We start from the raw sequence: 12576 nt of genomic DNA on the forward strand, positions 1-12576 counted from the left end.
GAGGGAATGCAAATAAGCAATTGCTCTGATAAACACTGTTGCCAGTTTTTAAATCTGTGAAGAATTAGCCTGTCATACTGTAATGTACATCAATTAATTTATAAGCATCCATGCAAGAAGGGGGCTGTCTTGTGCTTGTTTATGTAGATTGTAGCATTTTAACTTGTTCTTTAAGTGCAAGCCATCAGCTCCATAAAAAATACAAGGAAATGCAAGTCTTCTGTAGCAGAAGTGGGAGCCTGAATCCATTTGAAACTACTGGCTGGCAAATATTTAAGGGTTAACTTAATAAATACGAGATTTTAAATGTCTATTTGAGATTCTCAGCTGCTTTCATCTCCTTCCTGCACAGCACTTATTTTTCTTCTGACAATAAATAATGTTTACATGAGCAATAAAGCTAACTCCAGGGGGTGCAGCCATCATAAACTAAGCACAGTCCCAGAAGGAACCGAGCCACAAATCTTACAAAAACAGTATGGGTGTTGTTTCCTTATCTTGTTGTAACTTTGCTGCCTCTTGTGTTAAGACGCCTAAATAAATGATAGTAATCCAATGCTCTGGCACAAAGATGGTAAATTTACCTACGTTCTCTGTTGCTTCCCATGGCTATCAATGTCCTTCCCATCTCAAGGTTTTCCTTTCCCCCATCAAACATTACTCGGATTGGCCTCATCTGTAGAACAGGGTAACTGGGCTCCCTTCTCATACCGTGTGTTCCCCCAGACATCCCAAGAAGTGAATTTATTTCACTCAGTGACTTGCAATCATATTACCGCATTTTAAAGTCACGTGATAAAATTAAAATGCCAGGGAGCTAAATCATGAAATCCAATTAACATAATCACAAAGATGTGGAAGAGGAAGAAAATTCGGAAGAGCTGCAGAGAGGCAGGATGAAGCATAACTGGGCCACCCTTCACAGATGTACCTTATCTGCTTTTGAAAAGTCAGGCATGATACTACTAGTACAGAGCAGTTCCCTCCCATGCCTACAACTCTGTTTAATCCTAGGTTGAGATGTGCCTTCTTTGCAAACTGATTGTTTAATCATTTGTCCTACGCTCTTTCTCGATATCGGAGACACACCTTCATTCTGCTACTTCTTGACATTTTCTACTTGCCCCTTATTAAAGTTAATTTGCCCTTTCCTATCATCTAAGACCTCCCTTGTCCCTTCACAGTTTCCTGAAGCCGTATCAATGATTGCTTAGCTGATTCCTCAGTGCTTTAGGAAGAATTTCATCATGGAATCAAACTTATCTTAATATTGTGATCTTTTTCTTGCTTTATTCTAGGCTGCAGTCCCAGTCCTGTGTTGAAATTAATTGCATTAACCAGTGAACATTTCAATGATGCGTGATCCAAAGTAGTCATTAAGTGGTTGTCATCTCTTGGTCTGTTTTTGCTTTTCCCAAGCAATACCTGACCTGTAGTTTTACTCTGTTTCTTCCACTGTGGTGTTCTCTTCTTTCATTTCCCTTGCTTGCTGTAACTCACATTACCTCTTACCTTTCTGAACAGCTCCACTCACCTCTTTTTGTGGTGCTCCTCAGTCATCTGCCACATTTCCATTTTTTGAGTTTTTCCACTCTGATTTTCATGTCCTCAGAGTTCCTGAAGCAGCTGTATCAGACTTTTTGCTGTCCTCTGCATCAGGTTTGTCTGGCATGCCTTTAAACAGTCTCTGCTAGTGAATGCCAGCTCTCCTGCGCTCCATCTATCAGGTTGTTTCAGCATAGATCCTTTATACTTGTTATTTCAGTATGTCAAAATTTGCCTTTTTGAAGCCCATTTTCCTTACTCTGCTGCTCTTCCTCTTTTTCTTAAAAATGTAATGTCACTTATTTTCACATTCACCCAAATGTCACTTTTGATTTTTAACAAGTTTTTCCCTGCTATAGTCAGAAGCAACTGCCACCCCACTTCCCATCACCTTCAGAAATAAAGCAGTCACCAAGACATATATTCAAACTCCTCATGGTTGTACACTCTTCCAGCAGAGAATGAGACAAGTAAAGTCACCCAGTATTAAAGATAGGTTCCCCAAGTAAACTTCTTCTCCCAGCTCCTCCTCCTAACTGCAGAAACAGCACTGAACGCCCAGTAGCCCATGCTCCATGCTCCTTCGCCCTTCGTTCTCCAACCACAGGCATTAATTAATGAGCATTTCACCTCATGCTGAACTTCAGAGAATGTATAGACCTTTCTTCTCATGTGTCCTACTTGGAACAAGCTATCATTTACCATGCCAAGATCCTAGTCCTATCATTTGTCCCACAAGCACTAGTAATTCTTATTCAGTTTTACCTTTTATTATGTGGAAAGTCTTTAACTTCTTTGCATTTAATTTTAATGTACCAGCCATATGTACAGGAGCATCTTGGATGCTTGGCTGGTTTTCCCAGCCTTTGTTTGTCTCTATGCTCCTTTCACACATTTTGATTTTATTCTCATCCACCTGCGGACTTTCACCACTGACGCTATTCAAGCCTTCTCTCTCAAACAGGACCCGGGAGTGCTTTCCTCCGGCGAATGAAGCCCAGCCATTCCCAGCTGTCCTGCCAGAAAACCCCACACCAGCAGTGAGGAAGAGCTGCTGCTGTGACAGCTGGAGTGCACAGCTTTGTGCAGAGATTTCACATCCTTGCATCTCATTTTTCCACTTGAGGGCACCCTGCTAAGGCCTCCAGCTGGCCCCTCTTAAGGACTGCCTTGCGCCAAGACTTTAGAACACGTTTTCTCAAAATCTTTCTGACCCCTTTGCATCCTCCCAAACATCGCCAGCGATCCTGCGAGCTGCCTGGCGCGGCTGCAGCCGGGCTGGCGGCGTGGGACAGGCAACGGAGCCAGTGCCAGCCCCACACACAGCCAGAAGCAAACACTGCACATGGGATGCAAGAGTGCATCTGGGTACAGAAGCTGGCTGGGTCTGGCAGGGTACCGAAAAACTGCAGGCAAAATGGTTTGCAGCACAAATGTGTCCTGATAAACATTACCTAGTATTAATTTAATGAATTGAGAACTTAATTGGAATGAATGTTGAGAAGTATATCCATTCTCCTTTTTGCAGCACATATTATGAAGTGCATTGCAGGGCTGCAGCCGGCTGTAATGTATAGAAGAACTGAGCTTATTAGGAACAACAAAAAAGGCTCCTTTGCTGCAACTTCCACATAGCTGAAGTTCAAGCACATGTTTTTGATCTCTGGTGAGTATGGCCAGGATGAACAGGGCATTTCTAGGCCTGCCAGCAAGCTACAATAATTTGAATTTCAAACCCAAAACCTCAGAACTGAAGGTCTTAAGAGGATACCTGATTCATAACAAGCGGCATATACAATAAAACAGTTACTGGAGCTTGCTATAAGATCATATCTCCATGATGACAGGAATGTGACAATACCCATTAGACAGCTGATGACCGGAGAATAAATAAGGCTTCAACTTGAACAAAAATAACTATACTGTAACTCTAAGATATACATGTGCGTGCATATAAACAGCAGAGTAAGAGCCACATCAGTTACTTAACTATTCAAAATGGACAAAATAAGACCCACCCCCTCCTTGTTTCCTCACACAGCAAACAGATTAATAACAGGAAAAGAAGGCAGGTTTCCAAAAAATGACATCACCCCTTTATATGGAGCACTCTTACAGGACTGCTGCAGCAATCAGCTGGGCCACGCTGCTCCAGGAAGGCTGCGCCGCCTTCCCCAGCTGCAACCCAGCACACTGGCTGCTCTCTTGCGCTGCAACACGTACGCCAGCTCTAGGTGGTCAACGGTTTGCTCCCTCGCAGGGCAAAGTGGGCCACAGTAAGGCTGCGCATCCCTCCATCTGTTCTCCCCTCTCCGACAGGCTAGTGGATCTGGAGATGTGCCTCTACTGCACCCAGTCTCACATGGTCTCTAAATGCGGAGCAGATGAATTAAACAAAAAGGCCTTCCTGATACAAAACAACAGGGGCTTTTAATTAAAAACAAAATTTTATTGTAGTTCTAACATACTACTGTGTAAAAATATGGGGGATTTGTCATTCTGAAATGCTTACAAAAAACACTGGTTAAAAGAAGGTTGCAATCTTAACGCATGTGTAATTATCATCAGTGACTCTGTATGAAGCAACTATACAAACTGGCTACCATTTCTCTCTAGAGGTACAGAAGAATGATATTATGCTTTTGCCATGGTCACAATACATAGCACGCCGTAGAGAATGGCTATGGACTGCCAGCCTCAACGTCCATTTTTTTTATTTGTATCAGACCTTGAAGCATTTCTGTTAAATAACCATCCTGGAATATAGAAAACTTTCAAATTCATATGAATAATTAACTTTCTATGTTGTCTTTAAGGCACGTATTTCTATGCAAATTTCATTTTGGTCCAGAGGAGCAATTGTATTTCAGCCATCAACTATCCAGGTATCTGACAGCTCGGTTTGTTATAACTATCTTTATGTCCATAGACTTCAACGACATGTATTGAATTCACTGTCCGTACTGCAGTGTTGTGTCCTGGTACAGCGTGTCTCACAGGTGCACTACTGCTCTTGGTTAACACAGGCAGATGATCGTTGCCTTTGCAACACCCAGGAGCTATGACGTCCTGACTCCACTCCTCCTGGAACCTGTAAGCATGAAGGAAAATGTTATTTCTGTTTCATTTGCTCTGGTGAGGATACCGAACTTCCTAATCCATTTTATTTGCACATCAGGCATTTTGCAAACAACTTGTGCTCTAACATATGGACACTTCTCCTAGCATGGAAACCAGTTGGCAGCAGTGGGGCAAATAATTGTGTCTCTGTAAAAGCTGATGCAGACCTTGAAAAGACTTGTGAGGTTGGTTTTATTTGAGGTTGGGGCAGATGTTACTTGTTTGTTTTCCATCAAATGAGTCCCCAGCTTCAATTTAATGCTGCGCTATCTGGAGAGTATTACTAAGAACACTTGAATGCTGAGACCGTTGCAGAAGGAAAGTCCTTGCTTGGTTAGCAGAGCACTGTTGGGAGCACAAGAGCCAGTTGTGCTCCGTGGGATCTGAGGTATTATTTGCAGAGCTGCCAGCGATGCCACTGCAGCGCAGTCGTGTCGTGGCTTGTGCTAGCCCGTGAACTGCCCAACTTGGCTACTGCCTGGCCCTCCCAGAAGGGACCGCAGGCTGGGACTCTGTATTTGCCAGCTGTGTGCGTATGCAGTGCTGGCGGTCACCGATCCATCCTGCACCCCACCTTTTCACACCGGGAAAGGAGGATTTTCCCAGCTGTGGGGTAAGCCAGCACAGTTTACTGACCCAGGCAGCAAATAACCCAGCAGTGGATGGTGTGGGCAGAGTAGCAGCAGCAGCAGACAGAAATGGCAGAGTTGCTGAGAAGATGCTCAGTAAACTACACAAAACTCGTTCAGGAAAACAAGGGGATGGGATCAGCTTGTTCTTGAACTCTGCTGCAAGAGGCATGATGGATGCAGCGGGCTTTAAGGACACGGCTCTGTGAACCAGCAGATAAGACACAGCCCTTTTGGGTTTGTGCCAAAATACTGTAGTCTGAGCATGTGGGCTTTTGTAAAACATCAACTATTCCACAGCAGCTACTTGCACACAGGGCAGATGCTGAGGTTGCTTGCCCCACATTCACTGCAGGTGAGCTAGCTCACGTGGCTCCTCTAGTTTCCTCTGTAGCCGGCAGTGTTGGCCGCTGAACGCAGCAGCCTGCACACCCACATCCAGGACAATGTGGTCTTACCCTTTTGTACATGAAAAGCTGGTCAGGAAACAGAAGCTGCATTCTGCAATTATCAGTTGCAGAAAGCCGGCAGAAATGCTCATGCATGAAATGTGCATACATGTAGGAACCACAGGGGAAGAAGAGAAAATAAAACCAAATAACCAAGGTTTTGCTGTTCTGGTACAGAGTAGGTATACTGCAGATGCATCTTTCCTATAAAGGAGAATAAATCTTGCTCTTCACTGGAAAGCTGTATTACAAAACTATTTGGGGCATGATCTACAGTCAGATAGTGTAAAGGTGTCTTAAAACACCTCTGCACCCAATGCGAGAAGGTGCTGTATCAGTGTAGTCAGAATATACTCATCAAGGAGGTGCTCAGATGAGCACAACTTACCCACCAGGAATTTGGACAAAATAAACCCATCTATTTCTCAAAAAAACAGCCTGGTAACTTTACCCAGTCTGTATTGACCTGTACTGTTCTAACTGTGCCTTTTAATCTTGGTGCATCAACAAGCCCTCAAGTATCTTTGTGTTGGACACCAGCACACCCATCTGAGTATCCCTGTGGCTTGCCATCAGGGACCAGAAGCTACATGGAGTAAAGCTGCAGATCTCACTGCTGAAAGAAAGTCTTATGAGATACTTGCTACTGTGTATTTTTTTTTTTATAGTAGGAGGAACTCAGTTCTGTCTCCTTGAGGTGGTAGTCAATAGTTACAACATAAAAATCAAATCAAAAGAGTGTGTACAGGAAGAAGAACTGGGATAAAGTTTTGCTTGGGGTAGCCACAGCCTTTGCAAATAGGCGTGCCAGGATTATAGTTCAAATCTAGGTATTCTGGTTATTGTTCAATAAATATAGCTTACCTGGGCAGAATTCATCCCATTCTGATGTCTTCTCCTATAAAGCTCTACATTGTGAAACTCTGCAATTACCCACAGTCCACCACCAACTCAGAAAGCCAAATTGTCTAAAACTGTACTTGGAAGACAACTATACCCCTGGCTAAGCAACCTCTTCCTCCCATTTCAGGAACTATTAAGCTTCCATTGACTGAAATAATTCTAGGATGAGGTAACAGTAGGCACCCTCCATTCACTGCAGTACATCGAACCCTGTGGATGTCAGAGGAACAGTGAAGTCAGTGGAGTTCCACCTAAGCAGAGGCTGAGAAGAGCTATTGAGAGGGTTGCAGTGGTGACAAGGGACAGATAAATGTGCACGCAGTGGGCTCTCCTCTGCACACACGGCCTTCAGTTTGCACTTTCATCCTTGGGAGGTCTGTACTTTATCCCGAATAAGTCTGACTTTTTTTCAAGTGCTTCAGCTTTCCTTAACTCCAGTTTCCAGCTGGGCTACTTCAAAACATCACGGTAAGAGGATTAGAAGACCTCCCTGTCCTCTTACCTGGAAATGCAAACCCACCCAAGGATGCTAGGTGCTGAACAGCCTGCCTAGATGCACAATACATTAGACAAGGGCAGACTTCATTTGACATATAAAGTCAGAGGTCCCATCTGGGGAGAACAGCCACCATAGCATTTGTCAATGGGTTTCAGAGGATTCACAAGAATTTTGCTTTGTGTGACTTGAGCGCTGTTCCTAGCTGGAGGGGAAAACGCTGTTAAGGGGACATCTGAGAAGTGTGAGAACTCAGAGCGGTGGGGCTACCACAATGCTGCCTGGTGCTGGCACTGGCTCTGCAAAGACATTTTGATACTGGAGGACGGGAGGGGATTTTTTTGTTGCTGTATGTCTGGTGACTTTGTACAAGACCCTGGGGTAATCATGGAAGCATTATGAAAACAATAATAGCAGCTTTATTGAAAGCACATGTTGCTGTGCACACACCCTCCATGCTCGTTGTGATGACAATTAAGATTGAAATTCAGAAATTGGTATAATTTAGCAGCCAGCTATCCTACCCTTTGTGACAGGGCCCCAAGATGAAACCACAGCTCACTTCCCCTGCCTCATCTTTCTTTGAAACGTGTCAAGAGCTACTGGAAGATTTTAGTCTCTGAAAGGTGGTGGTGGGGAACACAGAGCACAGTAATAACAAACTGGAGGAAAAAAACCCCTCCATGAATAGAGAAGCTCAAGGTGGGACAACTTGCAGAGTGGGACAATATGTGTAAAAGCTTGAAAAGGAAATCTGCCCCTCTCCTGCATTGGGTCTCCTCCCCTCCGGTCCTAAGTGCCACACAATCAAACATCGCATGTTTAGGGAACTATAAATTACATACAATTGTATCAAACAGGTCATTTGCTCTTTGCAGCCATTTCACTGGATGCTTTATGCAGTGAAGTATTAAACACCACAGTGATGATCGGTCCTACATCTCTTCCTGCAGCCCTGGGAGCTGCCCACTGGTGGCTCTCTGCATTTAAGCCTTGTAGCTGAGCAGGGGGGACACGTTCACACCCACGCAGACATTCAAGTACACTGTGCAAATGACGCCGCACATGTACCACAGCCTTGGGCAGCAGGAGCCAGCAGGGCTGAGCTCTGCACGCCTGAGCTTTCAGACAAATAAGAGCAATTTCTGACAGTGAGGCCGATCATAAAGGAAAACGCATGGATCTTTTGGAGGGAGTGAAGGGTCCAGCTCTCTGGTGAAACTGCTGACCTTCAGAACCACCCAGATAAATTGGTTTCCCCAGGCCCACTAACAGTCTTGCACTGTTGTAGAAGATGTTCTGCCCCCTTAATTCTCCCACTGATGCACCTCCCGACAGTCATTCTAGGTATCCTAGGGGTTCTTTCTTGCTCTACTTAGGTTTTCCATTGAGCTTTGCAGCTGCCAGTCTCCCAACATGGGTATTTTTTTAAGTGTTGTCCCCTTTCACTGTGGTAAATCTACACCACACTATCCTGCTTCCTTCAGATCCTTCAGCTTTTTCAGCTCTCCTACTCAGGTGTTCAGAGGGGAAAAGCAGCTGGGCAAGTGCGTCAAGGGGGCAGGGGCCAAGGTAAGAATGTGGCTAAGTGTCCCATCCCATCTTGTCCATAATTCTAGAAGGTCCTTTGGCTCACAGCCATGATCCTCAGCAAGCCTGGGCAGACATGAACATTTTTTAGAGCAACACAAGTTTCTGATTTGTGCCTTCCTTGCAACCCCTTACACAAGGTAGTGGAAAACTTCAACCATAATAGCCACTAAATCAAACAGAAAAAGAAAACACATTTCATCTGACTGTGGAAGACAAAGCTATGAGCCAATTTCACCAACTTTGCACATGACTTCTTGGGTTGACTGAAAACACTGAGTTGCCTCTCCTAAGAGCATGCTGGCTTTGGTTTTTTTGCAAAACCTTTTCACTTGGACATCTTTGTTGTTGAATTGCCCTTATTTGCTTTTTGCCAGGTACACTGGTAATGCATCTTGTAGTCAGAAAGGGCTTCAGTACAAAAATTTCAGGTACTAAAAATACCTTCTGTGGGAGAATATACTAGCCTGTTTCTCTGCAGAAGAGATTTTTTCTTCTTGATAATATGCTCCAGCTGTAGTGGATATCTGAAAGGAGGACTTTAAACCTACTGAGACACGGGCTTTTCCATTTGACTCACTCCTGCAGTCAGATCAACTACTTCATAGAGAATGTTTTATAACTTGGCCTAGAGCTGTGTAAAATAATTCACCTCAAAACAGTCCAAATTTGGAACGCACAACTTCTTCCAAATGCTTCCACACCAGGGGAAAAAAAAAATCACCAAATTTCTTTGCTGCTCTTTAGATGTATTTTTGAGCTGGACTAGTTTCTTTCTGGTTGTCGTCTTAGCTGACAGAGGATGAAAAGAAGGTAGTCTACAGCTAAATTCAGTTCTCCCTCAGTGTGGAAAATACTGCACCATCAATTCTCCCTTGCAAAATAATAGCACATGCCTGAGTCAAGGGAGTACCTATTCCAGGACAGGTTACAAGACTATCATGCTGAAGCAGCAAAGAAAATAGAGGCTTCCCTAGGTGTGGCTATTTCTTTCATAATTAGGCAGTTGATGCAAACTGAAAAGAGCGCTCTCAGCTTTTTCTTATTACTAGCTATCTGTATTTCTCCTGGGACAGCTATCTTTCCGGGCGTGCTGATGTATAAATATGCCACGGCTCAAGCAGTGGAGTGCCCAGTTCTTTAATGTCTTTGCATGCCAAAAAGGGTTTGCTGTTTGCTCTCACAATGGATACCCTAGACTGTGACAACCAGGTGATCAGGCCCAGTCAGCATGGGTTCATGAAAGGCAGGTCCTGCTTGACCAACCTGATCTCCTTCTATGACCAGGTGACCCACCTAGTGGATGAGGGAAAGGCTGTGGATGTTGTCTACCTTGACTTCAGCAAGGCCTTTGACACTGTCTCTCATGGCATACTCCTTGAGAAGCTGGTGTCTCATGGCTTAGACAAGTGTACTCTTCACTGGGTTAAAAACTGGCTGGATGGACGAGCCCAGAGAGTTGTGGTGAATGGGGTGAAATCCAGTTGGCAGCGGGTTACAAGTGGTGTTCCCCAGGACTCAGTATTGGGGCCAGTTCTGTTTAATATCTTTATCAATGATCTGGACAAGAGGATCAAGTGCACCCTCAGTAAGTTTGCAGATGACACCAAGTTGGGTGGGAGTGTTGGTCTGCTTGAGGGTAGGAAGGCTCTACAGAGGGATCTGGACATGCTGGATTGACGGGCTGAGGCCAATTGTATGAGGTTCAACAAGGCCAAGTGCCGGGTCCTGCACTTGGGTCACAACAACCCCATGCAGCGCTACAGGCTTGGGGCTGCCCGGCAGAAAAAGACCTGGGCGTGTTGGTCAACAGCCGGCCGAATATGAGCCAGCAGTGTGCCCAGGTAGCCAAGGCGGCCAACAGCATCCTGGCCTGTATTGGAAATCGTGTGACCAGCAGGAGCAGGGCAGGGATCGTCCCCCCGTACTCGGCACTGGTGAGGCCGCACCTCGAGTGCTGTGTTCAGTTTTGGGCCCCTCACTGCAGGAAAGACACTGAGTTGCTGGAGCGTGTCCAGAGAAGGGCAACCAAGCTGGTGAAGGGCCTGGAGCACAAGTCTTATGAGGAGCAGCTGAGGGAACTGGGGTTGTTTAGCCTGGAGAAAGGGAGGCTGAGGGGACACCTTATCGCTCTCTACAACTGCCCGAAAGGAGGCTGTAGTGAGGTGGTTACTGGTCTCTTCTATCAAGTAACTAGTGATAGGACAAGAGGAAATGGCCTCAAGTTGTGCCAGGGGAGGTTTAGATAGGATATTAGGAAAAAATTCTTTACTGAAAGGGTTGTCAGGCATTGGAACAAGCTACCCAGGGAAGTGGTGGTGTCACCATCCCTGGAGGTATCCAAAAAATGCATAGACAAGGCACTTCAAGACATGGTTTAGTGGGCATGATTGACGGTTGGACTTGATGGTCTTAAAGGTCTTTTCCAACCTAAATGATTCTAGGATTCTATGATTCTATATTTTTATGATTTCTCCTAAAGGCATGGCTAGGACTACTTAATGGAAAAGAGGAGGCTGCTATTTCAGTTTGGGAGTTACAAGCAAGCTGCTGGAGTTTCTCTGCCTTACTCCAGGCAGGGGATCCTAAGGCCAAACTGGCCTCAGCCCACCTGTACCAACCTTTCACCTGGGGAACAGCTACTGCTGACCCATGGCAGCGGGTGAGTGTGCCCCCGTGCCCCCGTGCCCCCGTTAGGGTGACCTCATTCTTCTTTCCGACACCAGTTTCTTTAATATAATTTCTTACTGACATTCACTTCCATCTCTCAAACATTACCGGTAGCTGGCCCAGAGGAAGGACAGATGTCATTAAGCTTCTCTTTGTTGATATTTTACCCTGTGCCTGTCATAGGGCAGAGGACAACCTGTCTGCTCAGGCAGCTGACTAAGTCCAAGCTCTCCCACATGGCTGTTTGCTGGCGATGGAAGAGGACTGTTCATCTCAGGTGGTGGTTGCCCAAGCAATTGTTCCAGAGAAGGATTACTGCAGGGGCAGGTATTATTGTTCATCAGAAAACAACTGACTAAAAAAACCCATATCCTGCTCAGGAAGGTACCCATTTTCAACAAAACTCTTAAACGCAGCATGGCATTTCAAATGCTAGTTCCTCTGCAATACCAAATGTCCCTGGTGCTCAGGGCTCGTCCCGGCGAGAGCCACAGTGCCTGTCTAACCCCAAGCAGGCCCGGTGCTCTCAGCTGCTTTGAGGAAGGTCTCTCACTTTGGATGAATGATGCCAACAGTCCTGGCTTCATTCGTGTGCAGAACTGGCAAGACTTTTAAATTTTAAAATGTTCAAGAGAGCAGAATATAATTTACTGATTTTCTCCTGACACATGCTGCAGTCAGGCTGTGAGAGCTATTCCCAATATAGCCCCATGTTGACAAGTCCTGCCTCTGCCTAGCAATCCTCCCGGGGGGGCTGTTTTGGAGGTTCATGCACATTGTTCTCCTCTAACTACGTGGCCCAGAGCTGCAGCTAATCTCCCTCCCATAGACAGCAGACCCTTTTCTTCAGCTAATCTGTCTCAAACCTCTGCATCATGCAGAAACTTGCTATCTCTGCTCTATGCTCTAAACTTCTGAGAAGCAATGCTGGGGAAAACAAGTCCCGCCCAGTGGCCCCATGCCTTGTAACTTGTCTTTCCCTGCTCAGTATTAGTTAGCTCTTCAAATATTATAAAAGAGCGAAGATGCTGCCAATGCTTGCAACTCCTGCATATAAGACTTTATGCTAAAAATTGGTATTTTTACCCTCATTAGGATTCCTTAGATCCAAATTAAAGAGGTGGTATCAATAGTGACTGCACTCTGTAGTTAACGATCCCAGGTATTTGTAGAC

General features: G+C 45.2%; 1 protein-coding gene across 3 annotated transcripts in view; it reads right to left on the minus strand.

Moving 5' to 3' along the window:
* Positions 1–3953: 3953 nt before the first annotated feature.
* Positions 3954–12576, minus strand: part of SUSD3 (sushi domain containing 3) — a 35124-nt gene continuing 26501 nt past the window's right edge. For all 3 annotated transcript variants that reach the window (XM_075052734.1, XM_075052732.1, XM_075052733.1), the window contains exon 5: positions 3954–4636. In XM_075052734.1, coding sequence (XP_074908835.1) covers positions 4423–4636 — 214 coding nt within the window. In that variant the 3' untranslated portion in view covers positions 3954–4422. The remainder of the gene's footprint in view (positions 4637–12576) is intronic.

The sequence above is a fragment of the Buteo buteo genome, chromosome 21 (assembly GCF_964188355.1).
Source record: "Buteo buteo chromosome 21, bButBut1.hap1.1, whole genome shotgun sequence".
Lineage (NCBI taxonomy): Eukaryota > Metazoa > Chordata > Aves > Accipitriformes > Accipitridae > Buteo > Buteo buteo.